Source organism: Epargyreus clarus, unplaced genomic scaffold (genome assembly GCF_041222505.1).
Source record: "Epargyreus clarus isolate Ecla_fem2 unplaced genomic scaffold, WU_Ecla_fem_2.2 ptg000003l, whole genome shotgun sequence".
Taxonomy (NCBI): domain Eukaryota; kingdom Metazoa; phylum Arthropoda; class Insecta; order Lepidoptera; family Hesperiidae; genus Epargyreus; species Epargyreus clarus.
In genome coordinates this window covers 12,035,448-12,049,784 of record NW_027332211.1, presented here as the reverse complement: position 1 = coordinate 12,049,784, position 14,337 = coordinate 12,035,448, and the positions used below count along the sequence as shown (strand labels likewise).

Genomic DNA, 14,337 nt, shown 5'->3' with positions numbered 1-14,337 from the left:
TATTGGGTTGTAAACATAAATATATCAAAATAAGTAATTGATCTATTACTTTGGTTTAATATTGGATGGGATCAGATCATCAATCAAAAGCATAAAATATGTTTATAGGCCGGTTTTCCAATTTTTCCATAAGTCAAAATCATTTTACTTTTAATTCTATTAAAAAGCTATCATCCAAAGCAATTTTATTTGATTTGATTTTCTTGCAATAGAGACATTTACAAAATACTAAAGCTATATTAACGGAGACGTTCAAATTAAAACTGAAGATATTGTTACTTTCAATGTACTATTGTAACAAAATTACATTTTGTACAATGCCCCCGATCGACTTTTACTTAACTTTTAAATGAAAATTTGTGTGGTTGCTATTGTGCAAAATTTATAATTAACAGCGTGTACTTTCAAAGTTCCTAACGAATACTTTGGGTATTCGTTAGCACTCTAATGAATGTTCAAAGTATTCGAGTATTCGAGTGAAAAAATTCCATTGTTTGAAATTGGATCGAGGTTTTTGAAGTTACAATCATCACGGGCTCACTCATTTAGGTTGTTCATTTTTTAGTCGTGTTTTGTTCTCGTTAGTCGATTCTATTTCAATGCAGATATCAGTGTGAGATAACAAAAGTAACTTGAACATATTTTTTACTTAAAATATATTTAATAAAAAATACACATAAATATTACTTCATCACCTAGACAAGTTTCTCGGAATAAGTATTAAAAAGTTATTAAAAATAAATTTATTCTGGTATTAATTGTTTTTATGTTTGATGCAGAATGAAGTTACTGATGTTAACTTCAATACCAAATATAAAAGCTTTAACTTATCTTGTCCTAAGAACATAAGCATTAATGTAGGTAAGTAATTCATTTGAAATGCTAAGCAGATTGGTGCGAATACAAATTAATGACCGCGCCAAACACACCAGAATTAATGCCACAAAATTTGTTTTTAACTAAAGGTTGCTTGTTTCTCTGAATAAATAAAACCCAGTCGCCGAAATTCGACCCCAGGTATGTATCAAAACGTACACGGAAAATGTAAAAAGAAGGTTCACTATAATTTATTTTGAGCCCTGAATTCGCTTCAGCATTCTTCAGGTGTGTTATTGGATGGCAATATGAGTATCTCACTTGGATTAACTAATACCTAGGTAACTCTATAGCTCATAATTTGTGTAATTTTATTTAAGTACTAGCTGACGCGGCAAACGTTGTGTTGCCATATAAATAAAAAATGTTAGGGTGAATAAACCTTATCACTTAGGGGTATGAAAAATATATAGTAGCCGATTCTCAGACCTACTGAATATCCATATAAACTAACGTTTGACAGTAGAATTTTATATATAAGATAAACTAGGTAATAATTTACATAACTAGTTATTATTTGTAGGTACCTACATACATAGCTAAAATATTACATTGCTCCTCGTACTTACAATAAACAAATAAGTGAGTAAACATCAAATAGACATAATATGTAAATATAATATTATATTTGTTTAATATATCTACAGTCTATCGAAAGCCAACGCAGTGTAAATAAGGAGTTATATTTACCATAGAATAGGTACCATGTAAGATGAAAATGAAAAATACTGCGTTAATTGAAGGCAATTGATTTTAAACGTTTCTAAATTGGTTTGTGTAAGGACATTTTTAATTGAGCGCGTATTTTTATCGCATGGTAAGTACAGTAATATTTACGAGTAGTTTGCCCAGTGATCCAAATTCTACCATGAACATACTTTTTTCAATATTTATCTTTTTTTTTATTGGTAACACTACGTCTCACCATTGGTAACACTATTACTAATGTTTCAATGTGTTTAATGTTTCTAAACTGTTTTGTCTTATCCTACTTATTTATACTGAGATGTCCATAGCAAACTCCACTTAATTTAGGCCTCCAAAATTTTTAAGCTTTTTCAGGTCAGTGAGGAGAAACCCGTGCCCACTATTAGAAAATTAAAAAGGTTAAATACAATTTAACACATTTGTTGTCGTTTAGTATAATGTTATTAGCTTACTATCCAAACGGGCTAAACGAAATGAAAATGTCTCGGTACTTTCCCAAAAATCGCTAAATATGGCCGGGCCACAACATGGGCCCTAATCCCGAAAGAGTTACGACTTTCCCAGTCATAGTACAGAACGTTGCGTGTCCGCATCGTATAAACAGCGGAGCCGTTACCGCGGGTCGACTTAAAGGTAATAGAAACGTGGAGCTACAACGGTTGTCATAAACCCTTCTTACAAGAAATTCGGCTCACGTTTGATACTATCGGGACCGGGTTAATCCCCACAGATACAAGCTGTAGGTACTCGGATAGATACAGTGAACGGCAATAGAAATTATATCGTTATACTTGGTATCTTCAAATAAAATATTTTAATTTTGTAAGACACCAAGTTTCAAATCATTATGATGTAATGGAGATAGTCGTAGATGTAAATAAGACGTTCCATAACGCATTTACATATTGCTGAATACATTTTTTTAAGCCCAATTTAAAAATACTTGCTACCACAGTTGAACCTTACACAAGGATGCATCTAATAAATGCTTATTAAAATCAAATTGATATATAAATATTAATATTATTTTTTGTTATACCTAAGTATATTAGGATTAATAAGAAAGAGGTAGGTATACTATAATTAAAAAGCTTTTACTGAAGATATTTTTATAACATCACCTCGTAATTAAAAGGCAATGGATGTAACTAAGACGACAATGAAAAATAAAATGGCGAGTAAAAATAGCGAGTGTGTTACACATAAAGCTTCTCTTAAATGAGCTTTTTAAAGTCGCTTACAGTGAGAAAACAAGCAGTAGAAAGTCAGTGTTCAGTAACAAACATGTCTTGAACTTTTTTATTTTATTCGAAGTGAGAAGTAAATGTACAATACGATATTAAGTGATCACAGTTTCCCATGGACATTTGTAACCAACTAGAAATAATAGCGCTTTTCCTATCGTGCTTGTGAAGGTACAGCTACGCGGGTCTCACCTGTACCTACCCTTACCATGAGTTTTTACGTTTTGACAAATATGACTGTTTTGGTATTTGTTTACGTATTGGCTCATACTATTTCCAAGTTATGATATAATCCGCTAGGGACGCTGATTGGAAATTGTATTGGCAAATACGTAAACAAATACCAAAACAGTCATATTTATCAAAACGTAAAAACTCATGGTAAGGGTACTGCATGCAATAATTAACTTGTGCAGTTTAGATACTATACATTCATTTGGCACTGAACCCTCATAGAATTAGAATTCTACCTAAAAGGACAGCAAAAATTGCGTTTCCACCCTTAAGGACTGATCTGAAACGCGTCATGTTATTGTTTTTAACTTGCAATGCTTTAAAATGTAGGAAACAGCAATGTTTGGTGTAGCTGATATCGATATATAAAATAAATATGGTAAAAGGCATGTATGTACTAAGGCTTTAACTAAGCTACGAGAAATTCCCACTAAAACATGTAAATCGGTCAATTACTTTTTTAACAAAATCTAATGGTACCTAATTAAGAGAACTCTATTTGAAGTAGATAAAATTAAAAAGTATTTTAGGTACTCTTGCTTTATAAACACATTTTACAGTGTGTTTCAGTATTTTGGTGGTTCGCAAAAAACCTAATTAGAAAACCAATTAATTGTCTATCTGTAGTGCCCTAATTTTCGATTTCACGGCCTAACTCATTCCAATAATAGTCATTGTGAATTAACTTCGCAATTATACCTATACAATCTACAATTCCCACCCTAGCAGTACCCAAATCAAAGACCCCTTTATCTCCTTTTTTATTAAATTTTAATTTACCTTTAATTTATTTTATGTCGCTTTTGTGAACCTATTTTTTTCGGTTATGTATCCGATCTAATTACTTGAATTGGTGCAGTTTTAAGGTCTACATCTTCTTTGTTATAGAGAATGGTATGACGCTTCGTCGTAGAAATAGAATATGAATTTATCCAAACCTACACTAAACCGGGTCGAGTGAAAGCGTCTGGAAAAGTTTACGTTCAGCAATAAACGGGTCGACGACGTTGCGAAGAAGAAATATAACACGAAAGAAGAAATATCACTCATAAAGGATACAAGGGGATACGCATATAGATCGAAAGGTATCAGGCACGGCTCATTTCATTCCGAGCATTTATCGACTCATCCCTCCGCACGTACGAGATATCACGTACACCCCACAACTCGCTCCATTATACCCCAAACAGTAAATAAATTAGAGGGAACGGTGGCACCCTTAATTAGCACCCATCTACGTGTTTTAAATACCTCAGCCGCGCTCGCAAATTGTTTTATTTCTACCCGCGCTTCAAAATTCCGCGCTCGTCTTAATTGCCTCTCAGAGGCATAATCAATGTAGGTATTCAACCACAAGTGTAATTTACAATTCATAAGCGAAAGAACTCAAAGGAAAGGGCAAAGATTATAAAATTAATCCGAGAAACTTTGAGGCGTAATTAAGATTTTAATCCGCAAAAGCCCCTCTAGGACAAAGTACCCTACGCGTGCTACCTTTAAACTTTATCCATAAATCGTCAGATAATAATTTTTTGGAGGATAAATGGCGTACCTACTCGCTCGTATATTTATATCATTTTTATGTTTTATAGATTTTAGGCTTACGTTCCTCGTCCTTATTTTTCAAAAAGGGTACTCTATATTATTGGGCATCGTTTAATATTTTTAAGATCACATAAATTACTAAATAACTTCTGCGCTTCTGCAGTGATGTAGATACCTACTCCAACTGTAAGAATTTGAACAAAGTTAGCTATTGATAATCTACACTATAATGTAAGTCTTTATTATTATACTGTAGATACTTCTTTTTTGTGACATTAGGCTTAAAATTAGCGAAGCAGAGACGACAGCAGCAGAGAAATTTACATGAACTTAGAACTTTAAAAGTTTTAAAGGTCCTAAGTTTATTTACCTCAGCTCCTGAGTTTTACGATTATGCTAAGAAAGTTAATTACAAGCTTGTTGAAAAAGGAACGTACTAAACAAATTAAACAAAAGGAATTGCAATAATAACACATTTGTATTTACAAATTATGAGATAACACTGCTAAAACAATATTTGGTACGCAAAATCTCGTAGACCGATGTGCACATAAACAAAGGACATGGTTGCAATTTTTTGCGAGCTCTACGTGTAATACAATTGGACCCTTGGGTTGGAGACCCAAATCTGCCTTAGTCACTCTGTTTTTCTTATTGTTCTGTATGTTTAAACACAATGGCGGATATAGTGTTATCTGGCACGGAGACCCGAAAGTAAATTTGTTAAAGTAAGTATGTTTTGCGTATTTCGTCATACGAATTATGCGAACCCTTCTGCATCTTGTTTATCGTTTGGTTTGACGGAAGACAGGAGACGAAACATTTTTAATGTGATAAACTTATTATTTTTTATTCAATAGACATATCAGCATCATTAGGTAGGTATATCCACTTTTACGTAGAGCAGGAGGTGCGATCTAGTTATGTAGACCCAAGATGTAGCGTAGTAAGTAAAAATTGCGGTCCTTCATATATTATAATCAATTTTAATAGGACACTTTCAATTTATTCTGACACAATTTTTTTCGAACCTATACCTACGAGTATATTAAACGTAATTTATTGTATGACCAAATAGAAGATTACATTGAATAAGTTGAATTTCAGAATCAATTTTTCATCTCTAACCTCAGCTTAGAAAAATAATAGTGAGTAATAATATTTTCAACACATTTTTGAAAGTGACATTTATTATTTTATCAAAATAAAAATATTTTTTACGCAGGTTTATGTAATTTTATATTAGTTGTTTCTGTTAGTTTTGGGCACGTTTTTTATTTAAAATTTTATATTTTTCTAACAATACATCGTGAAATAATGTCATTGTTAACTTTCTTAACGTACGCAGTATTAATATATCCTAACATTTAAAGTAGCGTACTTTGTATTAATGTTGGTCATTATAACAAGTAATTAATTAAAAAATCAAAAAACCCGACTGCACTATAAAAGCTGAAGTAGAATTTCCAAAAACGGAGAAATAGGCGTTTTATTATTTTAATCCAGAAAGCCAAATACAAAGTTTCATAGTAGGTATCTGCTTCAAAAACAAAAGATGTTCTAACAATATTATCCTATTTTGTCCTCGTAGCGCTCATTTACGCTATATAAAGAACCTATGAGTAAAATTCCAGCACTCTTAAGTTCAGCGGTTTCCCTTTGCGTTGATCTTTATCACAGCAACACTACTCATTTAGTCAGACAGTCATCTCGATGAGTAATACATATGTATATATTATATAACGTATGTGTAATCTCTTTTAAGTTCCTTTATTTTGATATCCTACTCGATATCAAAATAAAGGAACTAAACCTGTTAACTTTTTTAAAACGTGTTACTATTTCGCAAAAACAATCCACCATTTTAGCTCCATAAAATATATAACTTCAGTAGTTCAAAGTTCCGGTCATTATTTTACCTCGTATTGGGTAGAATTTCATTATTTTTATCCAACAAGCTAAATACAAAATTTCATAGTGTTTGCTTCAAAATTGATGATTGTTTAAATTAACTTTTAACCCTTATTTTACCCTCTACGGGGTTAATTTTTCGCATGGGGATAAATAGGTGTGTCCTTGTTCCTATCCAGAAAGCTAAATACAAAATTTTGTAGCAGTTGCTTCAAAATTAAAGGATTTCAAAAATACCATTTTCCCCTATTTTCCCCTTTTAGGGGTAGAATTTCCAGAAGGCCTTTCTTAGTACTTATTTACGCTAAATAGTGAACCTTTGTGCAAAATTTCAGAACTCTAAGTTGAGCGGTTTTGGCTGTAGTTTGATTTCTAAAAACTGAAAAAGTCATTTAATTAGTCTGTCAGTCAGTCATCTTACAGTTTTATATATATACAAATATGTTTTTATAATCTACGTTTAATTTACTTTCATTTGATACCCCACTCGATAGGTTCCGTTAACTTTTTTTTTAAATGTGTCACTATTTCGCGCCATAAATTAGCCCTCTTGATTTTTTTTTTCTAACACCTATCTAAGGACACTCGGGTCAGTGAGACGAATATAATGACACCTTAACTGTCGAAATTTATCCAGCCGTTCGTAAGATCGGATCAAATAAAGAAAGACAAACATACAAGATACGCGCGAAAAACATAACCCTTCCTTGGCAGTCGGGTAAAAATAATCGTTTTGGTTAAGAAATATATGAACGTTTCATTTTAAACTCCGATTTCTTATTTAATTATCAGATGATAAATTCTATTTAAATTTCACTTACTGCAAGTGCCGGGTTCTTCGTCGGAGCCATCGGAGCAGTCCTTCTCGCTATCACAGCGCCATGACATTGGCACGCATCGCCCAGTCTTGCATCTGAATTCAGCGGATGTGCACGTACGGCTCTCTGTTGACAAACAAAAATAATATTAATAAAAGGAAAACTATGAAACAATACCTATAATCCTAATAGAGAACAAATATATAATTCAATATAATATTAGTTCATGTTCTCAACAAGATGTAGAGGCGGTAGATACGTCAGTGCTCCAGTTATTGTTAGTTCTCCGAAGCTCTAGTAAACTTATTGGCCTAGTACTAAGTATCGACAAGTATCGGCGTGTATTGGCACTGTGACTGGCGTAGCAACTTGTCGAGCACGCCACAATACCGCTGCTCGCTGGGGAACCATTGTTATGTCTTGACCTATTCACAGTACAAGGATGGCTTTATGTACTTACATAGGTACTTCTACCTGTTGGCTCATGCTACAGGCTGTTACTGAATTAACTAGCTATTATATGTTCGAAAAGAGGTGAATCTTGTAGGAAACAAATCGTTAAAAAGTATTTAGGTATAAGTTTCTACCCCTTTGCTAAAAAGTTGTAGCATGCGCTACCCACTACGCTCACATGACGAGCGTGGCGAGCTATTTACCTTACTTCCTTCATGATAGGTGATAGGAGACTTGTGTTAACAATGTGTTGAAAATGATAACAATGAAAAACAACGTAAGATTTATAGCTACGAATCACGTGGTATATCGACATAATGAGATTAAAGTGGATCACCCCATTTGCAGATGAAATCCTTGTTTGCGTCAAGCGCGGAGAAAATAATCGAACGTTGCTGCGAATTTACTTTGAGATAAAAGCAATCAAAACAAGCAAGGAAGAATGTATTCGATTTGAATACCTGAATTATCAAACAGGGTATTTTAAATAGTATAAAATTCTAAAATTTTCGCGGCTTAAGCTTAAGCACCTTGTTAGTTTCAAAATTCGTCATGACTTTAGATATTTTTACTAACATCATAAGATGAAACGTGTAAGTATTTATTTATTTATACACAGGGTAAAATTATAACTTAAATTACGTTACCTATATTTTGAGACACATTTCGTTTCATGATTACCTATTTCTGACATTAAGTGTTATAATTAATTTTAATTTAAAAATTAACGTTACCTAAAGTAGGAAATACGTTAAGTAGGTACATCGTCGTGAAATTTAAAAATTCTAACATTATATTTCTAAATCTAAAACTCGCTTTTAACATTATTGTACGTATTTAGGTGGATTACGTTACATGGTTACTGCGTAGTTAGGTACGTTATTAGAATTACCTATGCTAGTTAAATTAATATTTAACTATTGATACTAAAACCTACTATAATTAGAGTTCGACCACATCATTAATATTACCCATTTGATAAAACCACTTGTTTAATAGTCACTAAACACATTACGCAACTTTCCAATATTACTAAAACACAAACATAACGTATAAAATAGGTCACGAACAGACTGACGTCTAACTCGTCAATGTAAAAGGACACACATCACATAGGTAGGTACATACAATGTAGGTCCACACAACAGTGTCATCAGCGGAGTGTTCCTGGCCTTTAATTAATATGTTGCAGCCATTGGACTCTTTCATTGGCACGACACGACACCGGCACAACAATGGACACCGATGTCAGTGCATAGATTGTATATGTATGCCAGGCCAGAGATACAGCGTGCAGTACAATTTCATAGAGTTATGCGTCCCCTGATTGTGTTGCCATGTCGAGGTCGTGACGTCCCAAAAATCTCCATTCACAATCTCTCCTTGTACTGACACGTAATTTGGGAATTATGTGAGACTGGTTAGCAATTTATAGAATTTCTACATGTCACATATCATGTTCATACACGTTTACCTATCACATAATACAGAATAACTATGGAGAAGGCAAATTGATTCGAGCACTACTACTATCAAAACCACCACCGTCTTGTGGCTGCCAAAAGATCCCTGTACACAGAAGAAATACATAATTTATCATTTAGATATCTGCACAACTGACAGGCACGGTAGGTGTACTAACTGATCAGGTTATACCTTCTTTCGTTTGCTGTTTGATTTTACCGCAGCAAAGTTGCCAAACTGTTCTGAGAATGGATTAGTTTGATGCTCAGATTAACTTTTGGCAAGTTTTGTCAGTAATATTTGCGCTCGTTAGTTGGTGGATGTCTGAAAATACCGAAACTCGGCACTAACGAGAATAAAAAGTTAAAGGCAACTAGGCATTATGTTAACGGTGCAAGTCTCTACTTTGACTGCGGCAGCACACTGCAACACCTATTACTATAACAACACGTTTACAAATAACTAGTTATGTAGGTAGGTACATATTTTTACACCTGCCTACTTATTATGAAAACAAGTGAATTAGGGACATCTGAGAAGATAAATCCTATTAAACGTAAGCATGTAGGTAAGTACTATTTTAAGTCGACATAAATTCATAGCATTTAAGAAATTACAATATGGTATTGAAACGAAAAAAGATTACAAGCAACTTTGCAGAAAATCATCAACTGACACAATTACATACCATTTCGCACGTAACCTCTGTAATACGGTAAGGGAAGAAAACAAGTCGGTCGTTATAATATTCTGCAAAATGAACCCTCAGGGAACGAAAAGGTAGAGTTAAGCATCCTTCCTGCCACGCTACGATTATATTCCCAAGAAAAGTCTCCCACTGTGCACCGTTGTTTCCTTTCCACATTATTATATTCAGTAATGCCAGGGACTTCTTACTGCTTTTTACTTAAAATCCCATTTTAAGCACCCGCTTATCGTACTTGCTTGGTCATTAACATTTTATGAGGGTCATTAGGTCGTTGCTTACATGCAAATAATGCTTGCAATTTATGAAGTTAAAATTCAGCGATTTGAAAGGGTTATAATAACGATGAAATATTATTATGTGAAAATTTGTGAGATATTAAATTACGGAATGAAAATATTCGATGTAAAGCAAAGTAAAATAGATAAATTATTTTTCATTGCGAAAATTTTCACGTTTTAGTGACCAACATTGACATGTTGGAGCAATTTTGATATTTATTCAAGGGACCTATTACGATAAAACAATCTGTACCTATCTGTCGTTAGTTTTTTTTTTATTAAAAATAATTGAAAACGTAGGTATTTATTATTTTTATATTGATTGTAAACAATATAATAAAAGGAAGAAATGAAATAATAGGATTTATATAAGCTAATATAATAATACCCTCAATATAATGGAAATATTTGCTTTAGTAAGCTTAAGTCAAATCAATAGTAGAAGGGGATTAGTGATAGTGTATCCAGTTAATTAATCCGGGACCCATCCATCGGCCATTATCAAAATACCCGATAGAGATGTAATACTGAGCAATGTGGTAAGTTGATACCTACCTACGAATATATCGGTGTTTGTATAATTGGAAAAATAACATTAATTAAGGCTAATAATTGAACAAATAAATCCTGAAATAAATAGGTAATTAAATAGCTGTCAGGATGTCATGATAGATACCTATATGAAATATACGACTCGACAAAATACATGTCAATCTCATACTACAATATTTTCAAGTATTATAAGTAATGTATTAGTACGAGTATATGAAGATACTTACTAGACATCTGTGGCAAGGAAAATTCTAGGTAGTTGAGTAGAAGAATTCTAAAATTACAACTGCTATACCCTTGTCAAAAGGATTCGAGTATTAAATTATTCAACGAATTATTTAATTAAATTCATATCTTTGTCTAGTAGGTATTCAAATACTAGATTATTATTAACATTTGGTTCATTAAATACCACAGTTGTATGTATTGTTTATTAGCTTAAGGGGATTTAGGGAAACAGCAGAGTTAATGAATCTATTGGAGATAGGGCGCATTACCGGATTGGTAAATACATTGTCCCAATGGATCCAAGAGGTTAAATTTTGGATTGTCCCTAAATAATAGATCGGATGTGGTTATTGCCTGTTGTTAATAAATCAATTTATCTAATGTCTTGCCTACCAAAGATGGAAAATTGATAATTTCTGCTTCATAGAAATAACCAAATTTTCATCTTTTGTATGATCTAAAAAAATATTATTATTATATTTAACGACATTTTCGAAAAAAGTTTGGAAAATCCAAAAGTGCACGACTCATAATGTTCATTTAATTATGAAATATAAAAAAAAAAAACTTAAGTCGTTCAAAATTAATTGCCGAAAAAACAGCTGTAGTAGGAAGAAGGTACTGCACAAGCGCCCCTGGTGGAATAAATGTACATAATATCTATAGATATACAGTCTTGTAGTTTTCGTTTTTTATTAATTGCAATTAAACGACACTGAATTAATTAGTCATTCGCATTCAGTGACCTACAATCGTCGATTAGAATTAAAAAAAAAAAAATAACTCAAATGATGGATTTTTTCACAAGTTACAGTGTTTTCAGGTTTCACACATGACGGACAGGAAAATTTTTTGACCTATTTTGGTGTTTTTTTCCAATTCTATTGCAGTAAATCAATTTTTAAAAAGTATGGAATTAATCTCCATTAAATTATCTCGACAATAGTATGCAAAATATCTTGATTCCGTGAACTATCAAGGCTATAATAATAAAAATAGCCGCCAAAATGAAGCGAATAAAATTTTTCGATCGTAAAGCACTCTCTGATGCTTCGCATCATGAGTCGTGCAATATATTTCTCCGCTTTTATTTCTACAATTTTAATAAAACGTACCTATCTGATAAGTTTAACTAACGATATAGGTAGGTAGGTACCTACTTTTACAAGGCTCTTTATTAGGTGCCTACTCATTTTCAATAAATTTATATTCAGATCATATTATTAATTCCATATAAAAATTATTTGTGTAAACAGATATACCTAACAGCCAATAAATCCTATATCGTTACTCATCCAATAAGATCATTCAGAGATGTCTTTTCGCGGGATAAAATCAGTAGAACGTGAAATAGTAAAAAAAATTGCTGCGAAATTGTTTCCGAGGCTTTCATTTCAGTTTCGATACTCGTTGATGTTATAAGATATAGATACTTTAGTATTATTTGTTTTATTCCTTCCTTTATTACATGATATAATAATTTCCGCGTCTCCAAATAATGTTTTCTAAGCACCACTAGTGTTCCAGAGTTAAGAAACTAAGTCTTGAGTTCGTTGAAGCACCCTAACTATTTCCTAACAAGGCAAAGCCAAAGCGATCCCCGTCTTTATCCGATTATTGTTATTGACTCGTAAATAATATCCTGAATCTAATTATCTTTAGCTCCTTCAGAGCTCTTGTTGCTGCATCGTCACTTATATTAATCTGTATTATCAGGCTCGTATTACCCACTTTCCTTCCTTCATAAGAAGGCTAAATAAATAAGAGAACGAATATCCGTATCAAATAACGATATGAGAAATAGTTTCCACCAATATACTCGACTTCTTGTTTTATTATATATAATTTTGTCATCAGCATAAAATCGTAGGTTTAATAAAAGTAGATTACTATTTTTTAGATAATTTGCTTTGTTTAATTATTAACAATTTGTTTAATCCAAGGAAACGGGAAATAAACTTGATAACAAAGACACTGGAGTCCGCTCCGTTATAAACCTTTTACCAACCCTAAATAAAAATAGGGTCATGTCAACTCTTCTCAGAAACGCTTTACAACGTAAGATCTAGTAAGTAAACAACAAAAGGCTTAAACCACAAAAGTTTCGTGAATTTAAAACATAAAGCTCTTTATTTACATAAGATACACTCGCTATCTTACAAGGTAGCCTTTTCCTGAAAATGGTCCAAACAATGTGCGCTTTATACGAGATGCAGAAGCATTAGGCCAAATTGTCCCCAGGACGGCAATAGTACGAGAGCGCCGGGAAATTGTATTACCGGCGCTAGCAGCAACGGCTATGAGTGCCGCTACTGACGTCACCGGGGCATCTCAAGCGCACTTGCTGCTTGCCCTCTTAGCCCGAATACGCAACTTAATATGAAAGTAGGCAATCATAAAATAGAGAAAAACAAAGCGTAAATTTTTGAAAACGGAGAACAAACTCCAATTTATAATAATACGATTTCTTCATATAAAGCAAGACTGCAAATTTTGTCGTTGAGTAAAATACTGAATTTGATCTTCTTGCTTCTATTAAATCTGGTAGGGTAGACACTTTAAACCGACCCAGATCGGACGCCGATAAGTGCATTCCAGTAATGAATTACTGGCACATCTCAAGTGCACTTACATGTCGCTCTTGATCTGATCTCTATATGATAGTAGAAGACGTAACCACATATCAAAATGTGGATATGAATATGCTACTGAATTTTGATCACAAATATCTTCTTATGGCTTGTTTCAAAAAGCTATACGTACTTAATTTTGTATGGGAAATAATTATAGTAGATTTACATTTAGCATCACCTCAATTAAAGTAGTTAATTTTACTAATCAGAAGAGTTGACACAGACAATAATATTCTTCTATTTGAGAAGGTCGAACACGGTCTTCAGATATAGCATCACATCTGTGACCAACTTAAGTAAGATCTAACCTATTTTAGACTGGTCGTAGAAGTGATTGCATGCAGTGTCACTTAAAATCAGATTGACCGCGAATTGTTTGCTATACAAACGTCATAAAAGACGAAATCACCATCCAAGTACGATGCACACTCGCCAGTAACACGCAATAAGACACTCGTAGCACTGAGGTTTCTCTGCGTCGAAAGTTTGTCGCAACAAGCAAAGCGACATTCTGTACGAACGAGATAGTTTCTGCAAACGTCGCAATTACACGCTACAACAATCATGTGACAACTTCCTGTGTAATTCGAGTGGCACAAATGTTCGCGTACACAAGTAAGTATTAAGTGGAGAACTCTTATAGAATAGTTCCTTTGAAGTTCCTTGTTTCTTTTTAATGTTATC

The 14,337-nt window shown here is 33.1% G+C and overlaps 1 protein-coding gene across 13 annotated transcripts in view; it reads right to left on the bottom strand.

Annotated features, from left to right (window-relative positions):
• The window catches only part of LpR1 (Lipophorin receptor 1), a 301,804-nt gene that overhangs the window by 30,522 nt on the left and 256,945 nt on the right, over positions 1 to 14,337 (bottom strand). For all 13 annotated transcript variants that reach the window (XR_012103637.1, XM_073089318.1, XM_073089245.1 and 10 more), the window contains exon 3: positions 7,340 to 7,462. Coding sequence is in view for 12 of the 13 variants with exons in the window: in XM_073089318.1 (XP_072945419.1) it covers positions 7,340 to 7,462 (123 nt within the window). In the remaining variant the exon portion in view is untranslated. The remainder of the gene's footprint in view (positions 1 to 7,339; positions 7,463 to 14,337) is intronic.